This window comes from Moschus berezovskii, chromosome 15, assembly GCF_049115385.1.
Source record: "Moschus berezovskii isolate FMDL1 chromosome 15, NW_MosBer_1.0, whole genome shotgun sequence".
NCBI lineage: Eukaryota > Metazoa > Chordata > Mammalia > Artiodactyla > Moschidae > Moschus > Moschus berezovskii.
In genome coordinates this window covers 10,429,776-10,457,255 of record NC_142474.1, presented here as the reverse complement: position 1 = coordinate 10,457,255, position 27,480 = coordinate 10,429,776, and the positions used below count along the sequence as shown (strand labels likewise).

The 27,480-nt window shown below is 52.5% G+C and overlaps 2 protein-coding genes across 3 annotated transcripts in view; one reads left to right on the top strand and one right to left on the bottom strand.

The window, feature by feature from the left end:
- Nucleotides 1–581: 581 nt before the first annotated feature.
- On the top strand, nucleotides 582–6,707 carry KCNK15 (potassium two pore domain channel subfamily K member 15). Its single transcript, XM_055425757.2, has 2 exons — nucleotides 582–887; nucleotides 5,904–6,707. The coding sequence occupies exons 1-2, from the start codon at nucleotides 605–607 to the stop codon at nucleotides 6,584–6,586; spliced, it is 966 nt and encodes a 321-aa protein (XP_055281732.2). The 5' UTR covers nucleotides 582–604; the 3' UTR covers nucleotides 6,587–6,707.
- Nucleotides 6,708–10,677: 3,970 nt separating this feature from the next.
- Nucleotides 10,678–27,480, bottom strand: part of RIMS4 (regulating synaptic membrane exocytosis 4) — a 71,903-nt gene continuing 55,100 nt past the window's right edge. For both annotated transcript variants that reach the window (XM_088844353.1, XM_055425771.2), the window contains 4 exons: nucleotides 18,145–18,257; nucleotides 17,761–17,862; nucleotides 17,028–17,167; nucleotides 10,678–12,211 (listed from right to left, as the gene is read on the bottom strand). In XM_088844353.1, the coding sequence (XP_088700479.1) occupies nucleotides 11,993–12,211; nucleotides 17,028–17,167; nucleotides 17,761–17,862; nucleotides 18,145–18,257 (574 nt within the window). In that variant the 3' untranslated portion in view covers nucleotides 10,678–11,992. The remainder of the gene's footprint in view (nucleotides 12,212–17,027; nucleotides 17,168–17,760; nucleotides 17,863–18,144; nucleotides 18,258–27,480) is intronic.

The following is a 27,480-nucleotide window of genomic DNA, read 5'->3' as shown; positions in this document are numbered from 1 at the left end:
TGCCATTGGCCTGTAGGAATCTTAGTTCCCAGACCAGGGATCCAACCCGCGCCGCTGGCAGTGGAGGCGCGGAGTCTTAACCGCTGGACTTCAGAGAAGACCCTCACACTTTTCTTAACTTATCTTTTTGTTTGTTTTTCATCCAACCCTCTATCCTAGGATATCAGCTCTATTTACACCAGGAATGTAATAGAGTGTGTGTACCAGTAGGTGCTTGGTAAATATTTGCTGGAAGACCGACCGAACGGAGGAATGAATGACTTGCCCAAGGTCACAGGACGAGGGCGGTGGAGACCCGGCGCCTGCAGAGCTGGGCTTTGGGCGCTTCGGCCCCGCTGTCACAACCGCAGACGCTACAACCGCGGGGCGCCCCCGGGGAAACAAAGGCAGGGGAGGCGCAGGCAGGCGGCCGGGGCAGGAGCCTTCCGGGCCCTCGTCGCCCCCTCGCCCCGCCCCGCCGAGGCGCCGCCCCGGGGTGCCACACCCCAGCCGCCCGCAGCCCCGACTCCTGCCGCGAGCGGGCCGCGGGGCGACCGTCGGGGCGCATGGACGGGGCGGCGGCGAGCGCGGCGCGGGGCCGGGGAGCGGGGCCCGGGGCTCGGCGATGAGGAAGCAGAGCGCGCGCAGCGCCGCGCTCGTCCTGTGCATCCTCTCCTACCTCCTGGTGGGCGCCGCGGTCTTCGACGCGCTCGAGTCCGAGGCGGAGAGCGGCCGCAAGCGGCTGCTGGCCCAGAAGCGGAGCGAGCTGCGGAGGAAGTATGGCTTCTCGGCCGAGGACTACCGCGAGCTGGAGCGCCTGGCGCTGCAAGCCGAGCCGCACCGCGCCGGCCGCCAGTGGAAGTTCGCCGGCTCCTTCTACTTCGCCCTCACCGTCATCACCACCATCGGTGAGCTTCCCCCGGCGCCTCCCCTCGGCGCTCGCTCCGTCCCCAGGCGCGCGGCCCGCGGTTTCTGTCCCACCTCTGCCTCTGCCAGGCGGGGTGACTTTGGAGCAGTCATTTCAGCTCGCCGAGCCTCACTTGCGTCCCTCTGTCGGATGGGCTCTGTGGTTTCCACGCAGGCCCGGCTGGGAGGAGCCAGTAGGTCCCCTTTGCCAAGTGGCAGTGGCAGGGGCTGGGAGACTGATAAAGTGCAGTCAGAAGCCCAAGTGGCTGGAGTTGCTTCCTTGGCTTGGGGGGTGGCCATCACGTTAGCTGTGTGACCTCAGACCAGTTGCTTAACCTCTCTGAGCCTCAGGTTTTCTCCTCTATAAAAGAAGGGTGCTAATAGGCCCTATCTCAAGGCTGTAGTGAGACAGTTTTCATTAAGGAGATAATATACGTAGAAAGTTTTAGCACAGGGCCTGACAAGTAGAAACACTAAAAAAAAAAAAAAAAAAAAGGCCGGGGTATGGGGGGATTGATTTTTGTCTTATAATAAAAAAGAGAACGGGCGCCTAATCTGTCTTAGTCCCTGCAATATGGCCAGTGCCTAGCCTTAGTAGACACTCAATAAATGTTTGTTAAAGGAATGACTGATTAGCACCAGCTTTGGACCTCACCCTCGGGGATTCAGAGCACTTTCTCTGCAGCATCTGGACCGCCAACCGTTGCCATGGCTACCGACTGGTTGGTACCTGCGGAGCCCCAGCGTGGGGAAGCAGAAAAGGAGAGGAGCAGACTCTCGGGGCTCCAGCCACTCCCCCAGGCTGGCTGTGGAAGTCCCAGTGTCTCTCTGGGCCTGGACCACCACCCTGGAAACCAGTGCTGAGGAGAAAGTTCCTCCATAGTGCTCTCACAAGTCAGTGTGAGTTTTTGGGTTTAGCGGTGGAGTTGAAAGCCTGCATTCCAAAATTACATAGGCCAGAGTTCTGGTTTTCATCTCTGTTGCCTCCTGCCTTCTCTGGCAATTGATTGTACCTCTCTGAGCCCTGGTTTCCTCAACTACAAAGTGCAAATGTTGCTATCTTACTGAATGATTGCCAGGTTTAAGTGAGGTCAAGCGGGTAAAATGCATAGCACAAGTCCTGAGGCTAAGTAGGGACTGTTAATTAGCAATAATGACAATTCATTATTTGCCAACTGTGGGCCCAGCTCCTATTCAGCCCTTTTGACCCCTCCTATCAGCCTGGGCACCCCTGCTTCTCTATCTTGGCTCAGCCTAAGATCCTCCCTGTCACTGCACCTAGTGGTGTGGGATCCTGTCCACCTCCTCTGCCTTCCCGCACATGTTGGAGGCCTCCCAGCTGGATGTGGCCTCCACTTCTGACTGCTCACTTCTGACCTGCACCTGGGATGGGGAGGGAGTAGGGACCAGGGTGTGGAAAGCGACTGAGGAAATAGAGGTTTTACAGCTTTTGGCCACCTGGAGGCGCCAGTATGGTCATGAGGTCCAGGCTGCAGAAGCTAACCTTGCAGAGCCAGGTGACAGAACCCAGGGGTTGAGCTCTGCAGGAACAGAAAAGAGCCCCTGAGAAGCTATGGAGGATAGTGGTTAATAGCTCAACCCTGTGACCTTTGGGCAGCTTTCTCCCTCTGAGCCTAGTTTCCTTATCTGTAAGATGGGGATAATAATCTCACACAGTCATTGAGACGATTAAATAAAATAATTCATGTAGAGTACCTAGCATGCTTAGTTATTATAATTATTCATTTTCCTCTCTGTCAAAACCAGACAAATGGCTGGAAACAGCACTGCCTGGCCTTTTATTCCTAAAGATGCTCCTCCGTCTCACACTCTACCTCCTTCAATCTGGTTTGAGTATTATTATTATTGATTATTAAACTTTCACTGAGCTCTTAGTCTGTGCAGGGCACTGGTGATCAGGGACATGAGAAATGACTAGATTGGTCTCTGGCCTCAAGGACCTCACAGTCTAATGGCAGCAGGGTCCCTGCTCCTCAAACAGATAGAGGCAGACTAATAGGGCCATGATGTAGAAACATGAACGTGGAGTCATAGATCTGTAAATAAATATATATGTATATAGTGTTGATATTTCAAATGTTATACATGGACACACTTCACACAGTACAAAAGGCATAGGATGAAAAGGAAGCCTCCCTTTCTCTGCATCTGTCAACCTATAAATTCCTTTCTCCGGATCAAATGCAGTTATCTGTCTTTTGAGTATGCTTCCAAGTATCTTCTCTGCCTATATATTCCTTTACAACACACACAGGTAGCTCAGTTGGTAAAGAATCCATCTGTGATGCAGGAGACCCCAGTTCGATTCCTGGGTCAGGAAGAGCCGCTGGAGAAGGGATAGGCTGCCCAGTTCAGTATTCTTGGTCTTCCCTGGTGGTTCAGCTGGTAAAGAATCTGCCTGCAATGCGGGAGACCTGGGTTTGATCGCTGAGCTGGGAAGATCCCCTGGAGAAGGGAAAGGCTACCCACTCCAGTATTCTGGCCTTGGGAATTCCATGGACTGTATAGAGTCCATGGGGTTGCAAAGAGTTGGACACGACTGAGCTACTTTCACTTTAATGTGTGATAGAGACATTATGTTATACATGCCTTTTTGTCTCTTGCTTTTTTCACTTTGTATATTTTGGTAATTTCTTTACATCAGTCCCTGAAGAACTGTGTCCTCTTTTTCATGGCTGATTAGCAGGGCTCCTCCACCCTGGCACTGTTGACATTTTGGACTGGCTATTCTGGTAGGCTTCCTTGGTCACTCAGTGGTAAAGAATTCACCTGCCAATGCAGGAGTCACAGGTGTGATCCCTGGATCAGGAAGATCCCCTGGAGAAGGAAGTGGCAACCCACTCCAGTATTCTTGCCTGAAGAATTCCATGGACAGAGAAGCCTGGTGGGCTACAGTCAATGGACCCCAACAGCTGGACACGATTGACTAAACAACAACAAATTCTGGTTGTGGAACTGTCCTATGCATCAAAGAATGTTAAACAGGACCCTGGCCTGTACCCACCAGATGCCATCAGCACACACCCACCACCTCCCAGGTGTGACAGCCGAACCAGCCTCTAGACATTGCCAGTTGTCCCCTCAGGTGCTAAACTGCCCTCTGTTGGAACCACAACCATCGTTGGATGGCACCATGGCTGGTTTCACCAGGCTCTTTTTGATGGACATTTAAGCTGTTTCTTATTTTTGCTCTAACCAACACTGTGGCAACAACAGCTCACGTGCACGCATCACTTTGCATGTGTGTGTATTTCAGAGGACTACTTGCCCCACTGTGGAACAGCACAGGCCAAAGGTGGATTTATCGTTTGGCTGTTGCTGCTGCTGCTGCTAAGTCACTTCAGTCATGTTCGACTCTGTGTGACCCCATAGACGGAAGCCCACCAGGCTCCCCCATCCCTGGGATTCTCCAGGCAAGAACACTGGAGTGGGTTGCCATTTCCTTCTCCAGTATGTGAAAGTGAAAAGTGAAAGTGAAGTCTCTCAGTTGTTTCCTACCCTTAGCGACCCCACGGACTGCAGCCTGCCAGGCTCCTCCATCCATGGGATTTTCTAGGCAAGAGTACTGGAGTGGCTTGCCATTGCCTTCTCCGTTATCATTTGGCAGATGGGGCCAATTTGCTAGAAGAGGCATATTCTACTGGGGAAGGGCCACCTGACTTTTCCGGGGTTATGGGGCCCTTTGAGAATACCATGAAAGCTTTCACTCCTTGGGTCCTGGAAGAGATACACATCCACTGATCCCACAATGATTGTTCTGTGTGCCGAGACTCAAGGAAGCCCACTCATGTTTGCATTCCCTGCACGGTTCAGGGGACTCAGTGAGGGACTCCACCAGACTGAATAGGTGTTTCATGAGAGCTGGTTTGGCACAGGAACTGGGAAAGGCGACGTGGATGCGGGCAGGGGGAAAAGACCATTGAGGGGATGAGAACCATGAGAGAAGGACAGGGTGGTGGGGAACCAACATGGCGTGAGGCTGGAGGGGGGAGGGATTCAGATCATGACGTTTCTGAGAACAAGGACTTTACCCTGTGGATACTGGGGCGCCACAACAGATTTTTTTTTTTTTTCTATTAAGGGCACAATTTACAGACATTCAAATTCATTCTTTTTCAGTGTACACTTGTGCGGGTTTTGCCAAATGAAAACCTGTAGTGTAACTGCAGCCATGATTTGAAGGCAGAACATTTCTACCACGCCCCAAAATTCTATCGTGCCTGTTTGTAGTTCGTTAACTCGCTTCTCCCAGCTCCAAGGACTGGCAACCACAGGTCTGTTCTCTGATCCTACAGTTTTGCCACAGAAGTTTTGCCAGAATATCATTTAAATGGAACTCAGCAATATGTAGCTTTTTGAGCTTGGCTCCTTTCCCTCAGCATAAAACATTTGAGATCCATCCTCTGTTGCTGAGGAAATAGCAGGTCCTTCCTTCCTGTGGCTGAAAAGAATTATTCCGTTGTATGGATGCACCACCGGAGAAGGCAATGGCAAGCCACTCCAGTACTCCTACCTAGAGAATCCCATGGACGGAGGAGCCTGGTGGGCTGCAGTCCACGGGATCACTAAGAGTCAGGCACGACTGAGCGACTTCACTTTCACTTTTCACTTCACGCATTGGAGAAGGAAATGGCAACCCACTCCAGTGTTCTTGCCTGGAGAATCCCAGGGATGGGGGAGCCTGGTGGGCTGCCATCTATGGGGTCGCACAGAGTCGGACACGACTGAAGCGACTTGGCAGCAGCAGCATGGATGTACCACAGGTTGTTTATCCATTCCCCAGGTGAGGGACGTTTTAGGTTGTTTACCACTTGGGCCGACTATGGGTAGCCACCCAAGGTTTTAGAGCCGGGGGAATGACCTAGCTCGAACCAGCATTTCAACGCGCTCTGCGGGCTCTGGAGGATGGGGAGAGAGACCTGGCGGGAAGAAGGCCTGTGTGTGAGTGCGTGAGAGGGAGACGGACACTCGTCACTTCCCCTTCCTTCCTCCTCCAGGGTACGGCCACGCCGCGCCGGGCACGGACTCGGGCAAGGTCTTCTGCATGTTCTACGCGCTCCTGGGCATCCCCCTGACCCTGGTCACCTTCCAGAGCCTCGGCGAGCGGCTGAACGCGCTGGTGCGGCGCCTCCTGCTGGCGGCCAAGCGCTGCCTGGGCCTGCGGCGGCCGCGCGTGTCCCCCGAGAACATGGTGGTGGCCGGGCTGCTGGCGTGCGCCGCCACCCTGGCCCTCGGGGCCGCCGCCTTCGCGCACTTCGAGGGCTGGACCTTCTTCCACGCCTACTACTACTGCTTCATCACCCTCACCACCATCGGCTTCGGCGACTTTGTGGCGCTGCAGAGCGGCGAGGCGCTGCAGAGGAAGCCGCCCTACGTGGCCTTCAGCTTCCTGTACATCCTCCTGGGGCTCACGGTCATCGGCGCCTTCCTCAACCTCGTGGTCCTGCGCTTCCTGGCGGCCGGCGCGGACGCGCCTGAGCGCGCTGCCCGCCCGCCCCGCCGGGGGGCGCCCGCGAGCCGAGGCCCCGCGCACCGCGCCGGCCGCGCCTCCCTCTCCTGCCGCCTCCACCCGCTGGAGCTGCGCGCCCGCGACAACCCCGGCTTCTCGCCCCCCACCAGCCCCGGGGCTGGGAGCGGCGGCAGAGCCAGCAGGCCCCCGGCCCGGCGGAGGTCCATCTGATAGCCCTTCCCTCCTGTGCATCTCTGGAAGTGGTCCTGGGATGGGCCCCAGAAATCCCACAGGACTCATCCGGGGGGTCGATCCTAGAACCTGAGTCTGGGTTCCACTGTCCGCGCACCCTCCCCAGAGCTTGGAGAAGGGCTGAGGGGCCGTGGCCTCAATGCCGTCCTCTGCCGAGAGCAGTTTCTCACTCCCTTCTGTGGCGCGAGCCCCGCCCTCCTCTCCAAAAATACATTAAAAGTCGCATCATAAGCAAAAGCACGACTCTTAAGTTGCCCCGTAGGTGCAAGTCTCCTGTGGTCCAAATTGTTCTAGGAAGGCGTGGCCACACGCATTCTCCACAGGCCCGTTTTTCTGGTGTGTGACGTGGGTTTTCCACGTTGTGGGGGAAATGCACGACTCCTCATACTGGAATCCTAACCAGTGAGGTCAACAGCTCCCACTATGAGAAGCACGGGGATCAGATGGACCGAAAAGAAACATTTACCATCCAGCGTGGACCACTGGGCAAATTGTGCACCATTTAAAGACTACTCATTCTCTTAACTCGGAGTGTAGAGTGGAACTTGCCCCAGCCCCGAATCCCATGTTCTTTGTCCCTGGCCAGCCCCAGGCTCAGATTGGGGAGGGGGTCTTGCTGACACCAACAGTGATGCTGGGACTACCTGGACCAGTCTCCCCCTCCCCGACCCCCAACCTGGCTGCTCTGCACAGTATGTGGGATCTTAGTTCCCTAGCTGGGGATCGAATCTTTACTCTGTAAGTGTGGCGTCAACCCCTGGACTGCCAGGGCAGTCCCTGGGCCACAGTCTCTTCTGGGAACTGTGAGGTCTGGTTATTGCCAATCACCCACAATGGGGCTTCAGGGAATTCTCATCCCGGGCCTTAGTTTCCACATCTGTAAAATGGGTTCACCCAATACCCTGTTCCCTCCTGTGCATCTCTGGAAGTGGTCCTGGGATGGGCCCCAGACCCATAAATGGACACTAACAAAGCTGACATCTCACAACACTCAGGTCATTAAAACTAATGGCCCTCAGCAACCCATAGAGAACTGCGCCAACACAAAACAGAGCAGCTGGGTTAGAAAAGCCAAAAACTTTAATTTTCAACATGAGCTACACGGTCATGAACAAATGCAACGCGACCTGCTCCAACCCAGGGGACCCCAGAAACCCTCCCTCCCCCAAAGCCTGAGGGGCTCCTGCTCCTGGAGAGGGAAGAGGGGGAAAGGTGAGTGGAGAGTGGGCCTGAGGACCAGGGGTCTGCCTTCCTGCCACCCCTTCAGGAGGCAGTGGTGCGGTGAAAGGGCTCAGAGATGTCTGAGGCCCCGGGTTCAAGTCTCCACTTTGCCCTCACAGAAGCTGTGAGTCAAACGGGCATGGTCAGCGCCTCCCGTGGGCAGGGTTTGTGAGTCAGATGAGCTCACGGACATGAAAGTTTTCCGTCCACTCGGAGGTGCTGCTATACAGACATGGGGCCTCCTAGAGCCCAAACGAGTCATTACAGGACAGCGGTCGATGGAGTCAGGGCACCCCGTCCCCTGGGTCTGGCACAGGGCTGCTGCTCAATAAATAAATACAGGTGGCCTTGCCTAACGCAACAGCTGTGCTCCAAGGGCAGGGGGGCTCAGCGGTGCCTCTCAACGCTGAGATGTGCCCACGAGCTCCAGATGTAAGGAGCTGGACAGTGGATCAGCTTGTCAAGTGCATGACCCCAACTCTGCTTTGCCCCGCGTTGAAGAAAAGAGCTCTGAACCACTGGAGAACTGAGTTCTCCCCTGGGCTCAGCCACCAACTCCCAGTGGGACCTTAGCGAGCACCTTCCCCTCCCAGGCCCTCAGCTTCTTCTGTAAAATGGGGCTGATAACTCACCCAGGCACCCGCTGACTGCCCGGGAGCTCTTGTGAGGGTACAGGAGAGATAAAAGCACTTTGAAAACAAAAAGGTCTGAAAAGCACTCCGAGAAGTTCCGATGTTATTCCATTTGAAGGTTTGGGGGGCAATACCTTAAGGTGAGGTGTACCACTGCCCCCCTCACTCCCACACAGCCCCAGGAAGTGGTGTCTGGCCTCCCTCAGGGTGGTCCCAGAGGGGCTGTGGTCCCTTGGGGGAGTTCCCACTTAACATCAAGACCAAGACCACGGCCTGCACAGCCTCACGTCAGTCAGGGCAGACCCCCTACCCCCCACCCAGGAGAGCAAGGTCTCTAAGGCAACCCTTCTCCCCAAACCCAAGGCTCGGAAAAGTTACTGACCCATCAAGATGCAAGCAAGCAGGGTGGGGTGGTCCAGGGCCTAAAGGTCACAGATCCTTATTATGGCAGATGTGCCCTGAAGCAATGGTCTGCTGTGACAGAGCTGCTTCTGTTCTGGCCTCATTGCTGAGGGATCTTGTTTTGGGCAAGCCACTTACTGATTCTGAGCTCGGTTTCCTGCCCTCTCAGATGGGACTATAATCGGCACTGCCCATCTTTTTCAAGGCCCCTGGGAGAAGGCCACAGAGAGAAGGGCAGAGGAAATATTGCGCGGGGGGAGATGGTGGCCCCACTTGGTCCTGCCCTGGCTCCAGTTCAGCCTCCGGGGGTTGAGGAGGCCCAGATTGCCAGTGTCATGAACTCACAGGTGACCCCAGGGGCCTGTGATCTCTTTGTTAAGATGGAAATCATTTCACCGATGGTCCCAAAGCTCCTTTCCCTTTAGTGTGACAGGCAGATTCTGGAGAAGGAAAGTGGAGATGACTCCCTCCCACCGTACCCCAGCATGTGACCATTGGCCCAGAGACTGAAAAAAGAATCGTCCCCTAGAGACCCCCAGGCTCCTCACAACCCTAATTCCCCCAGTGCCACCCTCTCAGCTCCTCTCCAAATGGGGGAGTTTGAGCTGGCAAAGGATCAGACAGGAGCGGGCTGGAAGGTTCCTCAAAGCTAATGATGAAAACAGCCACTCCTCCCCAAGCCCCCATCTCTGGGTGAGGACAGATGCGGGGTCCCATGGCCAATGGTCGGAGCCCCTTGGAAGGCGGCCATGTGCTCACAACGATGATACAAAGAAAGAGGGCTCCAGCCCCCATGCCACCCCACCCCCCCCGGGAGGTGAGCTGAGAAACCACAGAACAAACAGAAAGTCATTGAGGGGGCCCCTCGGTGACCACCCTCAGGATGTTATTGCTTTGGAGCGCCTTCTCTCTTTATAAAGGCTGTGCAGACCCACCCCCCTCCAGGGCGGGCTCAGGTTGGGGAGCAAGGCTGTGCCCCCCTGTCCTCAGGCTGGGCAGCCAGGCCCCACCCCGGCTTTGAAATGCTACCTCTGAACTACCAAAGCAGTGACAGCTGGAGAGAGAAGGCGCTCTCCTGGCTCAAAATATTCCAAATGGTGAGTAATAAACAAACAGCAGAGAAATCACACTGGTTTAAAAAAAAAAAAAAAGCACTGGGGAGGGGCCAATTCTGGGCTGCCTCCGCCCCAGCCTTGGGATTCCAGCCGCAGTGATTCCAGGAAGGTCAGAAGGCTTCCGGACCAAGGAGGGGGTGCCTCCATCTCCCCATCCCCATGCAGGGGGGCGCTATAACTCAACCAGAACTTCAAAGGATGCCCAGGGCTGGGCACAGGCCAGGGGAGGGGGAGTTCCAGGTGGAAGGACTCACCTGGTCCACAGCCTAAGGGGGGCGAGGGGGGGAGTGGGGATAAGGTGGGACAGAACACAGCTGGGCAATCCTCAGTGGAAAACCACCTCCTCTGATGGAGCCCCAGCCCCTCCAAGGCCCACATCCTCAGGAGCACTTCCTAAATAAAGTCAGTCCCAAGGGTAATAAATCAGAACATCTGAGTGTCACGGGCGGCTCTGGCTACAACCCTACATGAGGAGTGGGAGGAAAGGGAGGAGGAGGAGAAGGAGGAGGGGCCAGCCTCCCCTGAACCAGGTCCAGGCTTGGACCCAGGCCAGGCCAGCAGGGAGAAGGCTGCCTCCTGGAATTTTCTCCATCCCCTCTGTAAGGACTCTATGTGAAGCTAAGACCAGGCCCAGGGCCAGGCACTCTAAGCCTACCTGGCTAATCAAGACTACGTCCTACACAGCAGGACTGGGTAATGATGGGGGGTGGGAGGGGGGTGGGTAGTGGGTGACTGGGTGCCTCCCAGGGGAGGTGGCAGAAATGTGCTTCTACAGAAAGGGGCCAGCCTGCGTCCTCCCCGCATGCAAAAGGGCTTCCCAAGGCTCCGGGGAGGACTGGGCCGGGCGGGGCCGGAAAGGCAGCCCCTGGGCCTGCTCAAGAAGGAATCTCCCCCTTCCCCTGCTCCTGTCTCGCCTCACTCTCTTTCTCTCCTTGAGCCAAGGTCACTGAGGCCGGAGCAGTGGGTTCTGCCCTTAGTACAGGATGGTTTATTTAAAAAGACTAAAACTGGGGAGCTTGGATGCCTCCCCAGGCCCTTAGCCCGGAGGCAGAGGGCCAGACAAGATGACCTTTGACCTCATCTGACAAGGAGGGATTCTCCTACCTGGGAACCCCTCACCTTGGCACCAGGAGTCCCAATCCCAGCTTTCTTCACACTCCCTCTCCAAACCGGCATCCCCCAAATTCAGAGACTGGTGAGCTCTCTGGGGCTGGGGATCTTGAAAATTAGGGTCCCGCAGCTTCTTAGAGGAAACACAGCCAACAGAGTTCTTTCCAGTCCGCCCACAGTATGCAAACTAACTTCTTACAACCCCACAGAGCCAGGTGCCCTGGGGGTCCTTGCCAGGACTCGGGCACCCCTTTCTTTTCCCCTGGTCCCTGCTGGACCCCATGTTCTAGAGCCGCCAAAAGAGGAACAGGCAGGGGACGGACAGATGGACTCGAACAGGCAGCGGCAGAGCTCCTTCCATGGGAAGGCGGAGGGAGGCCTGAGCTCCTCTTCAAGTCGGGGGCTCGGGGTCCCCGGAGCTGGCGCCGGATCCTTGCAAAGCTGCCCCATAGGCTCGGGGGGCAGGAGTAGCTGCCTGAACCCGGTGCCGCAGGAAAGACACTTGCTGGTAATTGGCACCATGGAGATGGCCGCTGGGTTCTGGACGTGACTCGGGCAGCGAGCTTCCAAGGAGGCAAAAAGGGGTGCGGTCGGATAGAGTCAGGGGCAGGAGGATGGTGTGCTCTGCCGCCTCGATCTTTCCTTTCTCCGGACTGCAGACACATCCACCAGGTCAAGAACCGGCCAAGTCAAAAGTGCAGCCAATCCCATCGGGAGAGGGAAGGTCTCGGGGAATAGGAGGCAAAAAAGGGGTGAGGAGGGGCCCTGGGGGGTCAAGTCTCCCCATTCCGCTTCCCCACTGGGTTGGGGAGAACCCCGGCCTCCTCTGTTCAATATGCCCCGGGGCCTGGGGTCCCAGGTCGGGTCTTGGGACCATCTCGGGGAGCCCCTCCCCCTCCCCGGCACTAAGATCGCTCGCCGCAGGGCCCCACGGTGCTCTCGAGGGACAGCTGGGACGCCTGCCGGAGCAGGGGGCCCGTGGCTGGGTCCACCATGGAGGAGGTGGGGAAGAGCTTGTACCAGCCCACGGCCAGGGTGGTCAAGTCCAGCTCCTCCAGCAGCACGCGGGCCACGCCCATGAACTGCTTCCGCTCCATCCGCCCGTAGTTTCCCCACACGATCACCTGCGGGGCAAAAGACACAGTGGTTCAGATCCTGCCAACGCCACTCACAGGCCCAGAAACAGAACCTGGGGTCACCGCGTGCCTCATTCATCTCCGGATCCTGGAAGTCCACCTCCTTAAAATGGCTCAAATCCCACCAGATGCTCTTGGATGATGGGCTTCTTGCCTCCAATCTTGCTCTTTCTTTCCACCTGCCCCATCTTTGAGCCCCAGCCTTGAGGGCTGACCCTACATTGTGAGTGTCCCACCTACCCCCTCATCCACCTGCCCTCTGCTTCCAGATCCTCAGAAATAAAGGTTTTAAAAGGGGTTAGTAGCTGGGACTTCCCTAGTGGTCCAGTGGCTAAGACTCCGCTCTCCTAATGCAGGGGGCCCGAGTTGGATCCCTGGTTGGAGAACTGGATCCCACATGCCCCAACCAAGACCTGGCACAAACAAATAAAAATAATAAATACATTTTTTAAAAACTTTAAATAAATTAAAAAAATAAAAGTGGTTAGAAGAGCCACATGTAAATCAATGCAATCTCTCACAGCATATACAGAAGTAAACTCAAAATGGTTTAAACACCTAAAACATGACATCATCAAACTCCCAGAAAAGAACTTAGGCGAAACATTCTGACATAAACAGTAGCAATATTTTCATAGATCACTTGCCCAAGGCAAAAGAAATAAAAGCAAAAATAAACAAAAGGGACCTAATCAAATGTACAAAAGTCTTTTGCACAGTAAAGGAAACCATCAAAAAACAAAAAGACAAGTGACAGAAATGGGAGAAAATAAGACTGACAAAGGATTAATATCCAAAATGGATAAACAACTCATACAACTCAATATTGGGGGGAAAAAAAATCAAAAAATGGGCAGATGACCTAAACAGATTTTTTTCCAAAAGAAGACAAACAGATGGCCAATGGGTACATGAAGAGATGCTCATCTTCACTGTTAGAAAAATGCAAATCAAAAACCACAATGAGGTATCACCTCACACCAGACAATATGGCCATCATCACAACGTCTACACACAATAAATGCTGGAGAGGACAGGGGGAAAAGGGAAACCTCCTACCCTGTTCATGAGAACGTAAACTGGTACAGCCCACTATGGAGGGTCCTTAAAAAATTTAAAATAGAGCTACCACATGACCCAGCAATCCCACTTCTGGGCATATATCTGGAAAATGACAAAAATTCTAATCTTAAAAAGATACATGCACCCCAATGTTCATAGCAGCACTGTTTACAATAGTCAAGACACGGAAACCATCCAAGTGCCCATCAACAGACAACTGGCTTAGGAAGATATGGTATGTACACACACACACACACACACACACACACACACACACACAATGGAATATGACTCAACTTTAGAAACAATCATATACTGCCACTTGCAGCAAGGTGAATAGACCTAGAATATATTATACTTGGTGAAGAAGTCAGAGAAAGACAAACACTATATGATATCACTTAAATGTGGAATCTAGAAAAATAATACAAATGAATGCATACACAAAACTGAAGTAGACTCACAGACACAGAAAACAAAGTTATGGTTACAAAAGGGGAAGGGAAGGGAAGATGCGAGGGACAAATTAGGAGTATGGGATTAACAAAGTACTATATAGAAAATAGAAAAGCAAGAAGGATTTACTGAATAGCATAGGGGACTATGGGCTTCCTTGGTGGTTCAGATGGTAAAGAACCCGCCTGCAGTGAAGGAGACCTGGGTTCGATCTCTGGTTTGGGAAGAACTCACTCCAGTACTCTTGCCTGGAGAATTCACATGGACAGAGGAGCCTGGCGGGCTACAGTCTATGGGTGTCGCAAAGAGCTGGACACAACTGAGCAACTAAGCACAAACACACACACATATGGGGGACTATGCTCAGTATCTTGTAATAACCAATGGTAGAATAAAATCTGAAAAAACTAACTGAATCACTTTGGTGCACATTTGAAATTAACACGATACTGTAAATCACTTCAATTTTTGAAAAGTGGCTGCCACACGGAGGACACACATACTTGCCTCCTCCCTTTTTTCCAACAGACTCTTCGGTGCAGCACCTTCCCCATTTCTCGGTCAACCTCTCTTTCTCAGAAAGGCCAGACCGTTGGTCTCTGTGGCTGCAGGACCCTCGTTTGCTCTCCTCAGGTTGTAAGTCTGTCCCTCTCTAAATGTGGGCTGGCTTATTGCTCATGAGACCCACTGTCCTGATGCACATACTCTGGGGTCAGACGTGTTTGGGGTCGAGTTCCAGTCCTATCTAGGTCGTTTCGGGCAGAGTCACTTAGCCTCGCCGAGACTCAGGGTTCTTGTTTGTAAATGCAATCATCCACACTCAGCTTACCTGGCAGGCGAGGATCACAGGAGGTAATAAATGTGGAAGCTCATTGTAAGCTGTAAGCCGTTCCTCAAGCATGCAGAGAGATATACAAACATCACGGGCCACGGCTATTGGTTACTGCATGTCAGGAACTGTCTAAGGCCAAATCAGCCCTAGATTCAATCTTCCCAATAACGCTATAAAAAAGGATTCCGATTTCACAGCTGTTTAAACTGGGGCTCAGGGAGGTTAAATCATTTGCCTGAGGTCACTCAACTAATAAATCATCAATGCCCCCTAGGTAACTGATCAGATACCATGGGTAAAACAGAGGGCTAGTGAGAACCTGCTGTGTAGCACAGAGAGCCCAGCTTGGTGCTCGGTGGTCACCTAGAGGGGTGGGTGCGGAAGGGAGGTTCAAGAGGGAGGGGTTATATGTATACATATGGCTGATTCGCTTCCTTGTACAGCAGAAACTAACACAACATTGTATGGCAACTATATCCTCAATTGAAAAAAAAAAGAAGAAGGAGCCTATGTCTCTCTGTGTGAATGGATTTGTTATCAGGGCATTATGGGCTTAACTGCGTGCCCCTCAATTTCATATTGAAGCCCTAAGCCCAGAACGTGACTGTATTTGGAGACTGGTCCTTTAAGGTGATTACATTAAAATGGGCCATTAGTGTGGGCTGCGATTTTAACTGGCGTTGTCATAAGAGCAGAAGATTAGCACACACAGTCAGACACCAGGAATGCCTGCGTGTAGAGAAAGAACCGTATGAATCCACAGCAAGAAGGTGGCCGTCTGCAAGCCAAGGAGAGAGGCCTCAGAAGAAACATAACTTGTGAAACTTTGATCTTGGACTTCTACCCTCCAGAAATGCAAGAAATAAATTTCTGTTGTCTAAACCCCAGGTCTATGATATTTTATTATGGCAGCTTTAGCAGACGAACACAGCTGGCATCGCTCAATCATGGTGGGTCTGTCTTGCCCTGACATTAGTCAGAAGGCTCAGCAGCAAGGACCCCCATGCCAGATTTCTATTTCTTTATCTCTCTGCATGCCAGACAGGGATGTGCTCTGGAGCGTCTTCAAAGATGCTCAGGCCAGAAAACACAGACCTTAGTCCAGTGGGCCAGGCGTGGCCCCCATATGGCCTTCTGGTTGTTTTAAATTGTCTTTGAATACCTCTAGACCAGAAAGATTTTTCCTGACTTTATGCTGACTGATATATACAGCAAGACAGACATTTAAATCACCCAGTGAACAAGTGAGATTCACAACTGAAGCAAGTGGCTCCACCAAATAAGACTTCCCTTACTAAGAATGATAAATATTTTCTTTCCTAGTCCTATTTCCATTTCTTTCCTATTTCCTATTCCATTCCATTAAAAAAAAAACAAAAACACTAAACTGAGTTCATAAATTGCTGACAGGTCACAACCTACAAATTGAAAGACTGTGCCCTAGGCAGGACCCTGGCTTTCCAGTTCAGCAAAAGCCTGCTGTCTTGGAGACCTGTAACACCTTGGGTCTACCCTTGTATGCTTTGTCTGTTCAGGTTAGGAGCAAGAAACTGAGGTATAAACTAGAGATGCCCAAGTAGCAGCTCTGAGGGACCTCCGTGGTGGTCAAGTGGCTAAGACTCCATGCTCTCAACACAGGGCGTCCGAGCGTGATTCCTGGTAAACTAGGGAACTAGATCCCACAGGCTGCAACTATGAGTCCACGTGCTGCACTGGGACCTGAAGTGGCCAAAAAAATAAGTATTTTTAAAAACAAAGGCAAAGAAACAAAAACAAATGGCAGCTCAAAGGGAGTAGGCATGTGGCTCCCAAGGCATCCAGCCTGGGCCCTGCTGACCCCATGACGGGCAGCTAACTCTAGTTTCAGCAAACATCTTTTGCTGTTGTTTGTTTAGTTGCTAAGCCGTTTCTGACCCCATGGACTGTAACCTGTCAAGTTCCTCTGTCCATGAGATTTCCCAGGCAAGAGTACTGGAGTGTATTGCCATCTCCTTCTTCAAACCCATGTCTCCTGCACTGGCAGGTGGATTCATTTTCTGCTGAACTACCAAGGAAGCCCAAGGTGACCACTAGGATCTTCCTAAAAGTCAGGGGGCCAAAGACCTCTGGATCCTCAAAAGGCTTTCGGTCTATTAGCACTGCACTCCATGCCAAGCCCCTGGTCTCCAGAGGTTGGTGATGATGGTAATCATGATAATAACAATGGTGGCCACTTGTAGAGCAGGCCGAACTTGCAAATACCTTTCTTACACAAAGCACACATTCCACTGTCACAGTAACTCTATCAGTGGCTACTATTAATATCCCCATTTTACAGATAAAGAAGTTGAGGCTCAGAAAGGAACTTGTTCCAAGTTGCACCACAAATGATGGGGCTCAGATCTACCAGTGTTCTGCTTTCTCCAGGTGAGGCCCTGCAGAGGGTCCCCCACACCTGGCCCCCTGGCCCCTCACCTGCAGGACTTTGCCCTGGGGACTCTCAGGAAACAGCAGCACCTGGTTATACAGCGGGTCCAGCGACTTGCGAGCGACTTTGGTCTTCTTCTTGGCAATGCAGATGCCGTTCTCCAGCAGGTAGGCCTTGATGTAGGCCGCTGAGGACAGAGGTCAGCAGGGTGAGCTGTAGCCTGGGCCCCCAACGGTGGGCAGAGGGACCCGCTGCTGGGGACTGGGGTGCCCCCAGGGAGTCCAGGGATGAGGCAACAGTGGTGGGGTGCTGTCAGGGTTGGCTGGGGTCTCCTCTACCCTCTCGAGTGGTCCTGCCTGCCTGCCCTTTGGCTCTCCCTTTCCCTCTCTCAGTCCCTGGCCTGCCCACCCTTCCTGGGCTTACACTCGTGGCTGACCCACTCACTCCGATGTTTGCTGAACACTCAAGGCACTCCATGCACCCTACCAGGTGCTAGGGTAGAATCACAAATGGTAGAACCACAAAAAAAAAAAAAACCAAAGATGGTCTCTGAACCCCCAAGATCTCAATGCAGTCAAGGAGGTGGACAAGGTCAATGGACAATTTCAACTGGGTCTCCAGAATAAATTCTAAACCGCCAGTGACACAGGAGTCACTAGCTTTGGGGGGAGGGAGACCCCCAGTTGGACACCATCGTCTCTCCTCTAGGCCCAGCTACCCCTCAGGACATCCTCCCAGACCGCCACCCCCACCTTGCAGACAGGAGGGCAGCCCCCACACCTGGCAGTGTCTTGGAGCCTGGCTTGGCCGTCAGACCCCGAGCCTGGATGATGTCCACTTCCAGTTGACCGTTCCGCTCCTGCAAGCCGATCTCCACGTCCCCTGCAATAGGCCCCGAGAACTGAGACCAGGAAGCGGCTTGGAAGCTCCATCAAGAACTTGGCTACCCCGCTCTGTTGAGGATGCAATTCCCTTCCCCTGCTCCCAGCCACAAACAAACCAGAACCAACCCCCATGCCAACTGTCCCGGCTCTGCAGAGTGCCTGGCAGGTGTGACCTGGGCTCCAGGCTGAGTGCTCAGTGGATGTAACCCAGGCAGAGAAGAGACACTGGGCTTCTGGTGGGGAACCCCACCCGCTTTGGAACAGGTCTTGGGACACTCACCCATTGGCGTGGTGGCCAGGGTCTGGCGGCCCACAAACTGTGCTGGCCCCATGCTGCCCAGGAAGTCACTGAACTGGGCATCCGATGCCAGGCAAACTCCCCCGTAGTTAAGGCTGCAAGAAAGAATGAGACAAAAACAGATGTTCCTGGGGCCAAGTGAGGACTCGGATGACTCAGGCAGTCAGCTCTAGAACCTCCCTAATCCCACGGCGATTCTGTCCACATCCATCTCCCAGGCTCAGGCAGGCCGGTGTCCTCTCTCTGCTTCTTTCTACTTTAATGGCCCTAAAATCTCTGCTCTGACTCCAAAATTCTAGGGCTTAGTTTCTGTGTCCTGTCTGACTTCTCCTTGCCAAGTCTCAGGTTCTTCTTCCATGAAATGGGTATGATGTCACTTGCCTCTCCGGGTAGGACTCTCAGGAGGTAATGCTTGTCCATGCCTGGCTCTATGGGTTAGGGTTGCGACCCTCAGAGTGTGGTCCAGGGACCAGCAGCACTGCCCGGGAGCTAATTAGAAAGGAAATGGTGGTCCACTCCACTCCCTAACTGGTGAATCAGAAACTGCCTTTTAACATGCGTCCCAGAGGACTTGTTTGCACTAGACAGTTAGAAACATACAGAGCCAGTTGCTCAGCCTCGGAGGTCCGCACTTGTCCTTGCCGTGGGGCTGCCAAATATCCACTCCCCTTCCTTTGGGAACAAGATTTTAAATCTCCTTTGGGGAGCCCCCTCCTCAAGACATTGATTCCCGTGGAGCAGAGCAGACCCAGCTTCAGAAGCTCATGTGGGCTCAGCCTGGCCAATCAGGCCATTCCTTCCGTGGCCAGTGACTGGTTGAGAGTTGGGCATCTTGCCCAAGCCCACAAGAATCTGCCCAGGAAGCTTTCTTTGAACTGTAGGAAGTGAGAGACTCTTTTCTCACGAGATCTGCACCTGAGAGAGAAGCCTGGAGCCTCTGGCCGCTCTCCTGCTGCCATCGGCAGCCCATGAAGGAGGCCATCACACAGGCAGCATCTACCTGAAGCAAGAGATACTTCTTTTTCTTTCTGGTTATGTAAGTCAATAACAACTATTATTATATTATTTTGCTAAAGCAAATTTTAGTTTTTTCTCTTCCGTCTCTGAAATAGGAACAATAACACTCCCGTCTCCTAGGTCTGCTAAGTACTTAATGAGTTACTGCTGTCATTCAGTCACTCAGTCACAGCCAACTCTGCGACCCCACGGACTGCAGCACGCCAGGCCTCCCTGTCCTTCACTAACTCCCGGAGCTTGCTCAAACTCATGTCCATTGAGTCAGTAATGCCATCCACCCATCTCATCCTCTGTCGTCCCCCTCTCCTCTTGCCTTCAATCTTTCCCAGTATCAGGGTCTTTTCCAATGAGTCAGCTCTTGCATCAGGTGCACCAAGTACTGGAGCTTCAGCATCAGTCGTTCTAGTGAATATTCAGGGGTGATTTCCTTTAGGACTGACTGGTTTGATCTCCCTGCTGTCGAAGGGACTCTCAAGAGTCTTCTCCAACACCACAGCTCAAAAGCATCAATTCTTCAGCACTTAGCCTTCTTTATGGTCCAACTCTCACATCCATACATGACCACTGGAAAAACTTAATGAGATCAGGCACTAAACACCAAGCTTAACGTACCTATTATCTTTAGAGGTAAAGCACTTGTAACCCATTTTCTCTTAGGATCCTTGCCACAGCCAAAGGAGGATGAGGTTTTTTTCATTTTTCTTTTTTTTTTTTTAACCTTTATCAGCATTATTCACGTGAAGAGGCAGATTCGGCCCAATCTGAAGCCAGAATTCACAGGGCAAAGTCAGCCACATGGATACAACACCTTTAAGGCCAACCCCAGGTGACCTTTCACTTGGGTATGTTCCAAGAACAACAGTTAACTTTGAACAAGCACGTACTGTGCCAGGTTTCACAGCAGCCAGCCAAAGGGTCTTTTGGCAGGAAGGGGCGACTACCTCGGGACTTGACTGAGGGCACTGCACGCTTTGTTTCCTGCCCTAAGAGCAGCCCACTACCCTGTCTCCAGCTTCCTTCCAAGGGAACCTTTTGGGCTGTCAGCCTTGAAGGAGCCAGAGAAGAACCCAAGGGGTATCTCGTTCCACCTCAAGGATGTTCCCTCTGCTTCTGAACCGCTCTGCTTTGTTTTGCTCCAGTTCTTCAGATACAACGACTCACTTACGGTCTTCTCTGGCTGTATGCAGCTCTTCACACCCTAGACATACTCCCTGATGTCTGAACCACAGCTGTCTGCCTTTACACCTCATTGCTCATTCACAAATCCTCACAGTTGGCAAAGGATTCACTCTCCAACTCTGCAAATAGTTGCAGGAAAGTGTCCTCTGACACAGCAGCCTCCCTATTTCACAGATTGGAAGACTGAGGCCCAGAGTGAGAAAGACAGCTGCCTGAGGTCTAGAAAACTGGAAGTGCCCACTGCTATACCAGGCCACGGCCCAAGAATATCTGCACCTTCATGTATAAAATTCCAAGCAAGCTGCAGGAACAAACAAGAGAAGACCCCATGCACAAAGAACTTACCATTCTGCTGGGCAAACAAACGTGTTGCCCCCAAAGAAAAAACTAAAGAGGACAACTGTCTTCTTACGAGACACAACCAGCCCCCTACTTGCCCACCCTGGGTTGTGAGAGCTCAGAAACCATCGGAAGAGAGGAATCACTGCAGAGTGCAGTGGCCCAGGATGGACCAGGAGAGAAGAATTTGACCTGGGGGAACGAAGGATACACAGGGCCCAGGAACAAGGCGAGAGGAAAGGAGGTCACCTCCCACATACTATCTTCTCTCTACACTGAGCAGAGTCATCAGCAGGGAGTCCTGAGGTCCTCAGGATGGTGACACCACATGAGTGAAGGAGCCCAGTAAGGAGCAGGAGAGAGTACTTCTCTCCCAAGAGGGTGATGGAGACAAGGCAGGGGCAAGAGAGTCTTCTTCACGACCTTGGAGAAGGTCAATGTTGCAGGTTCATGAAATATCACAGAACCCCAGAAAGGACAGAGACTCAGGAACAAAAGAGGGAAACCAATTTTGTAGGCCTTTGGATGTTGAGGAGAAAAGGATTGTATTTAGCCATGGATGATTTATAATAGTGAAAATGGAAACTCTCTAAATATCTGAAAGCAGAGGAATCATAAACATGTACTGGATTATTTTAAAAAAGAACAAAGGAGCTTGGCTAGATGCAAACACCTGTGCTGAAGTTTACATGAGAAAAAAATACCTGTGCATATTAAGTCATTGTCATTGACTGAAGAAACTGGTTTGACTTAAACTAAGGCAGTACCTTGTCCCCTGATCACAGCTGACGGATCCAGGGTCAGACAGCTGATCCAAACCCAGTGAAACAAAGACTCTCTCTGGGAAACTAAAAGAGCGAATCCTGAAGACCGACAGTCATAGGAACTGGGCCCTGTGAATGGCCTGCCCTCTCAAAGAGCCCCAAGACTCTCACAGCGGGTGACCTGGCCTTTCTGCCACATGTGTTTCTTTTCCAGCTCAGCCTCCTGAAGGTCTAGAATCCATTCTGTTAGGAGGGTCTGGGCTCCTGAAGCCCAAGAAACGGCGGTGCCTCGTGGGTTCTAAGGCACTGAAGGGGCCCAGCCTCCCAGGCAGAGCAAGGCCTTCTATAGCCTGAAATTGAAAGCTTCCTCCAACATCGTCACTGTCTGCTCCTCAGTGTCTGGTGGGACTGTGAGCAGACAATAGGGAACTGGCAGGCCTGGTAATTAGCGGTAATTGTTTCTAATATCTGGGCGGCTGCCTGATTTCCCATCCCAGGGTGCCTCACTGGCTGCCAAGGAACCAGGCTGACGCCCCAGAAACCCTGAACGGGTTATCCCATCCTCCACAGGGCTGGAGGGAGGAAGAATCAAGTGGTGGCAGGTCCCTGCTGGCCAGAGGACAAGCTGCATCAGAGACCCTGCTCCAACTCGGGGTCTTCCCAGGAGAAGGACAGAAGGCAGAAGATACATAGTCAGGGCTACTCTAACTCCTCGCTGGTCAAGTGCTTGCTGTGGGACCTCTGGCCAGCTGTGGTGTCACTGCCCTTGAAGCTTCTTATCTGCAAATGTGCCCACACTGACCATGGAGACTGTGTACAGCCCTTCCTTCCTTTGCTGGCTGCCTGCACTATACCAGTTTTAAATGATTTGAAAATCTCTGCTCAGAGGCTCCTTTCCCAACGGGAAAGAGCATGCTGAATTAAGGGCCACATACTTACTACTACTGAGACCAGGCTTTCCACAGTAGGAACTCAATACATGTTTTCTTATCATTTTTTAAATTTTTGGCTCTTATGGGTCTTTGTTGCTGTGCACGGGCTTTTACTGCCAAACCCTTGTGTGTGCTAAGTCACTTCAGTCATGTCTGACTCTTTGTGACCCCATGGACTACAGCCCATCAGGCTCCTCTGTCTGTGGGTTTCCCCAAGCAGGAATACTGGAGTGAGTTGCCATGCCCTGCTCCAGGGGATCTTCCTGACCCAGGGATTGAAACCACATCTCCTGGCCGGAACCGGGAAAGCCTACTGGTTGAGACTGAGCTTTGGTATCATATAGACCTTGGATTCTAATGCTGTGCAACCTGGGGTAAGTTTGGTAACCTCTCTGAGCTGCATGTATAAATCCACCCAGCTAAGTTGTTGGAGAGAGTCAACAGGATACTGCAGGCGAGGTGCTTAACAAATGTACCCAGCACTGGCTGGATGAATAAAGGACTGGGGCGCTGTGGCCAGCGGGTCTCTGCTGCCTGGCCTGGGAGAGGCTCTTCTGTCTGTCTGTGGCATTTTCACGGTACTTCTGATTTGAAACCTAGTAGGAAGGGCAGTAACTTGGTGCCTGAGAGGAAGTCCAGGTCATCGGAGGGGGGGGGGCGGCTACAGCAGCTGACTCTTCCAAGGGACGTGTGCCATGCGGGCAGAGGCAGAGATGGGATTAAAACTCACGTTCTGCTGGCCTTTTATTTTGTGTTAATGGTAAAATGGGATTTCCTGCCTCTCAAATCCTGTTAGTTTGGTTTGTGGGGCTGAAACCCATTTGTCTTTTATTATTAACCTTTGAGCTTGGTTTGGCCCCTGGATTTTCTGTTTGCCACAGTTAAAGAAATAATTGGGTTATTTGGGGCTTTGACGTCCACTCTGTTTTCCAGATGGATTGCCTGTCTCAACTCATCGGAAATTAAAAGGTGGCCCAGGCCTCATGGTGAACTCGGGTTATGCGGTCCTGACAGGTTCACAGGCTCTGTTCATCCACTCACTGCCGACCCCGACCTGTCCATCGTCCATCCGTCCCCGCCTCCCATGCCTCGCAGAGAATGCAGTACAGCCAGTTCTGCTGCAACTCGAAATATACATTCCTAAGGAGATCCAACCAGTCCATCCTAAAGGAGGTGCTGGAGTCCTGGGTGTTCATTGGAAGGACTGACGCTGAGGCTGAAACTCCAATGCTCTGGCCACCTGATGCAAAAAGTTCACTCACTAGAAAAGACCCTGATGCTGGGAGGGATTGGGGGCAGGAGGAGAAGGGGACGACAGAGGATGAGATGGCTGGATGGCATCACCGACTCGATGCACATGAGTTTGGGTGAACTCCGGGAGTTGGTGATGGACAGGGAGGCCTGACGTGCTGTGATTCATGGGGTCGCAAAGAGTCAGACACGACTGAGCGAGTGAACTGAATTGACACACTACAGTGCGGGGCAAAGTCCTGAAGTCAAAAACTGAGAGAGTATGGGGAAAATACGGTTAGGGGCACAACACCCCAAAAGTTTATCAACAATAAAAGACATAATAAAAATGGCAGCACAGTCTTACCCCTGTAGAATGGTTAAGAAATGCATAGATTGGGGGACAAGGGATACACGTGTATATTTATGGCTAAGTCCCTTTGCTGAAACTATCACAACATTGTTAATTGGCTATGCTGTTGTTCAGTCACTAAGTCATGTCTGACTCTTTCCAATCCCATGGACTACAGCACACCAGGCTCCTCTGTCCTCCACTCTCTCCCAGAATTTACTCAAATTCATGTCCATTCAGTCAGTGATGCTATCTAACCACCCAATATAAAAAAAGAAGTCTTTTTAAAAAATGAAATAGATGCCCAGATACTACAATAAATATGGTGCTCTACCTTGAAGACAGTCTGACATTTGCTTGTGGAAATGAGCGCCAGCAGATCTGCAGTGTGAGTTGCTGCAAAGTGGCGACGGAGTGCTCTCCAAATGGACGGTGGGGGGGGTGGGGAACGGACCGTGTAACCCCAGACGCCAGGGGTGTGTTTCCTGCAGCCCTCTGCGGGCTTAGTTTCCTGAGTCCCCCTTGTGTTCCTCGTGGATGAAATCACACCTGCGCAAAGGCGAGGTTTATATTGCGCTCCAATTATTCCAGAATACTTGAATCGTGCTGGAACAGATTTGCGTTTTCAAAACAAGCATTGTAGCAGAACTGATTGTGTGCCAGGATATACAGCATCAGCCAACCCTGACTCCAGCTTCTCAAGCTTTCAGGACATTCCCGAACCTGCCTCCCCCTCCCACCTGCCCTGGGCCACGAGAGTATAGATCCTGGGCATGAAGCCAAGGATTTATTTTTTATTGATCAAAAGCTTGCCATGAGCCAAGTGTTGATAGTACTAGGTCATCAATATTAACTCATTTAACCCTCATTTAACAACTCTGTGCAAGCTAGGTACCTACTCTATGAATACCCACGTTCCAGAAGGGGAAACCAAGGCACAGAAATGTGAAGTAACCCGACGAAGATCACAAGGCTGGTAAGTAGCTGATCTGGGATCTGAACCCTGGAGTCTGCTTCCAGGGTTCATCTCAACCTGCTACACTGTCTCCATGTCCCAGGGGAACCTCGGGCTTCCCCGGGGCAGAGCACGGGAATCTGCAGTCCACGCCCTGGTGTCGGGCAGGCCAGGATATGAACCCTGACTCCCCCCACTCACTGGTCGTACAGACACAGCCGCGGCTGCTCAGACCCTGCGTTTGCTTTTCCGTGAAGCAGGAGTGAACAGTGGTAGCACAGCCTCGGTGCGACTGTAAGGACCAAATGAGATAAACGCCTTAGAACCGATTCCGGTGTAGTCAAGTACTCAACCAACAACGGTGCTTATAAAACAGAAGCAACAAATCCCCATCCCCTAACCGCTGGCCACATCCCGGGCCAGTTTGACCTCCAGGCACGACGTCTGCGGAACAGAAGGGGCGAAAGGGAAGGAGGTTCTGACCACCCACCAACTCCCGGGCCTTCGGTGAGGAGGCAAACAGCCTTGACGAAAAGCCTCCCTGAGGCCGGCTGCAGCGGCCCTGCCATCGGCTCACTCTCTGCTCTCCAGAGTTGTGGGCACCGTGACCCGGTCACCCAGGGAGCTGTGTGCCGATGACCCAGATGCCACAGGACCACGAGGGGCAGAGGGAAGGAGGAGGAGGGGCTCCGGCAGCCAGCGTGGCGAGCCGCGGGTTTACAGGGCGGATGTGTGAGGCAGGAGGCTGCGGAGGGGCAAAAAGGAGAGGCGTGCGCGTGCGCGCGTGTCTGCGCTTCTGTACACAGTCCCAACCCATCACTCACCCAGATTTGCGGCGCGCCCCCTGCGGACTGAACAGGCCCCGCACTGAACAGGCACCAGACTCAAGTGAGTAGCAGGACAGACAGACACGTGTAACAAGTACGACAGAACTGCTGGGCGCTGTGGTGGGGGGAAACCCGGCTGTGGAAGCTGCAGATGGAGGCAGAGAATTTGGGGTTTCCCCTGCCCACTCCCGGGGCGAACACTGCCAATCAACCCCAACACTCCTGCCAAGCCTGGACTGGACTTCAGAATCCTTCTCAACACAGCACTCCAGGGAGCCATGATCAATTAACTGGAGTTGGCACACGAGATAAAGCTCACATTCTTAGCTGAGATCTGGAGAAGGAATGAGTCAGGGGATGAAGAGGCAGGAGGGGTAGGAAAGAGAGTGTCAGGGGCAGGGAGCAATGTATGCTAAGACCGGGAGGTGGGACGGAGGGCAGGGCAAGAGGTTCCGTGATGGAGCTGGGGCACACAGCTTGGCGGGCAAAGGGGGGAAGCTGGCAGAATCCAGAGAAAATAAGTGCTGAGTGACAGACCACGCAGTTCAGACCACAAAGGAGATTTGCAGGTATCCAGCCAAGAGTGATGAGTGGCCTCATGGCGTCAAAGACAATTAGAAGTGAAATGGCAGAGCCCAGTCAAGGGTCGGATACGGAGTGAGAGAGAGAGCAAGAGGCATCTGGGAGAGCCTGCTGGTTTGGGCAGCTGGGAGACAGTGGCGCTGTGCCTTCAGAGAAGGTACTAGATTCTGCTGCCACTCCCCACATCCTATGCCCCCACCATGTCAGTGTTCACAGACTTCTAACTGTTGGCACCTGCATCCCTCTAGCTATGTTTCTCTGGCCCACAAGGAATTTCTCTGGTCTGTGGAGCCCTCGTTTCCAGAGGAAGGGCAGGAGACTTAACCATGAGCAGCCATCAACCAGTAACCAGTAAGAGTGGGAGTATAAATACCCCAGCTCCCTGGCTTCCCAGGGAGTGACTCTCAGGCACCTGTGTCAGGCTGGTTCTGAGACCCCATCAGGGTTAAGCTCTGGATACACACAGTGGCAGCTGGCTTCTCAACACACATGTTACTGGAAGTCTCCCCTTGCCCTGTCTCTCTTATGGGTTCCTCCACCATGTTTTCCAGAATCACCTTCCAAGTGAAATGCTTGCACTCAAATCCATGTCTTATGCCTGGTTCTGGGAAATCCAAACTGAAGCAGATGGTCACCAGAGAGTATTTCAGGATGGATGAGGGTTCTGGAGAGGTACTGTTCTCCTGGCCCTTTCTCAGGAGTATTGAATCCTTGCCCTTTATCTGGGGAGAAGCTCAGAGAGGTGAGGAGTGGGAGCTTGGCTGGTTGCCCAACTCATAGCTGTTCCCTTCCATCCTTAACATGCAGAACCAACTTTTTTATCAGGCAGAAAGGGGCACTGGGAAGGAAAACCGTTCCCCAGTCCCCAAGGATAAACCAGGATTGGCCCACCATGCTGAAGTCTGCAGAGGGGAAAAGATGGAGAGACCACTGAGCCACCAAACCATGCTGGAAGCATCCACCTCTGGAAATCTTGATAGACACAGCCATGAAATGAGGGAGGGAGTCGAGTAGAATGGTTAAGGGCAGACTCCAAATGCTATATTTGAATCCCTGAAATCGATGTCACTCACTGGCTGTATGAAACTGTTAGTTGCTCAGTCATGACTGAGTCTTTGCAAACCCATAGACTGTAGCCCAC

What these genes read in the sequence shown, in the direction of transcription:
- KCNK15 (XM_055425757.2), top strand. Translation starts at nt 605, where the DNA reads ATGAGGAAGCAGAGCGCGCGCAGCGCCGCGCTCGTCCTGTGCATCCTC. An exon ending in CACCGTCATCACCACCATCG is followed by an intron (nt 888 to 5,903) that starts GTGAGCTTCCCC and finishes TTCCTCCTCCAG; the next exon opens with GGTACGGCCACGCCGCGCCG.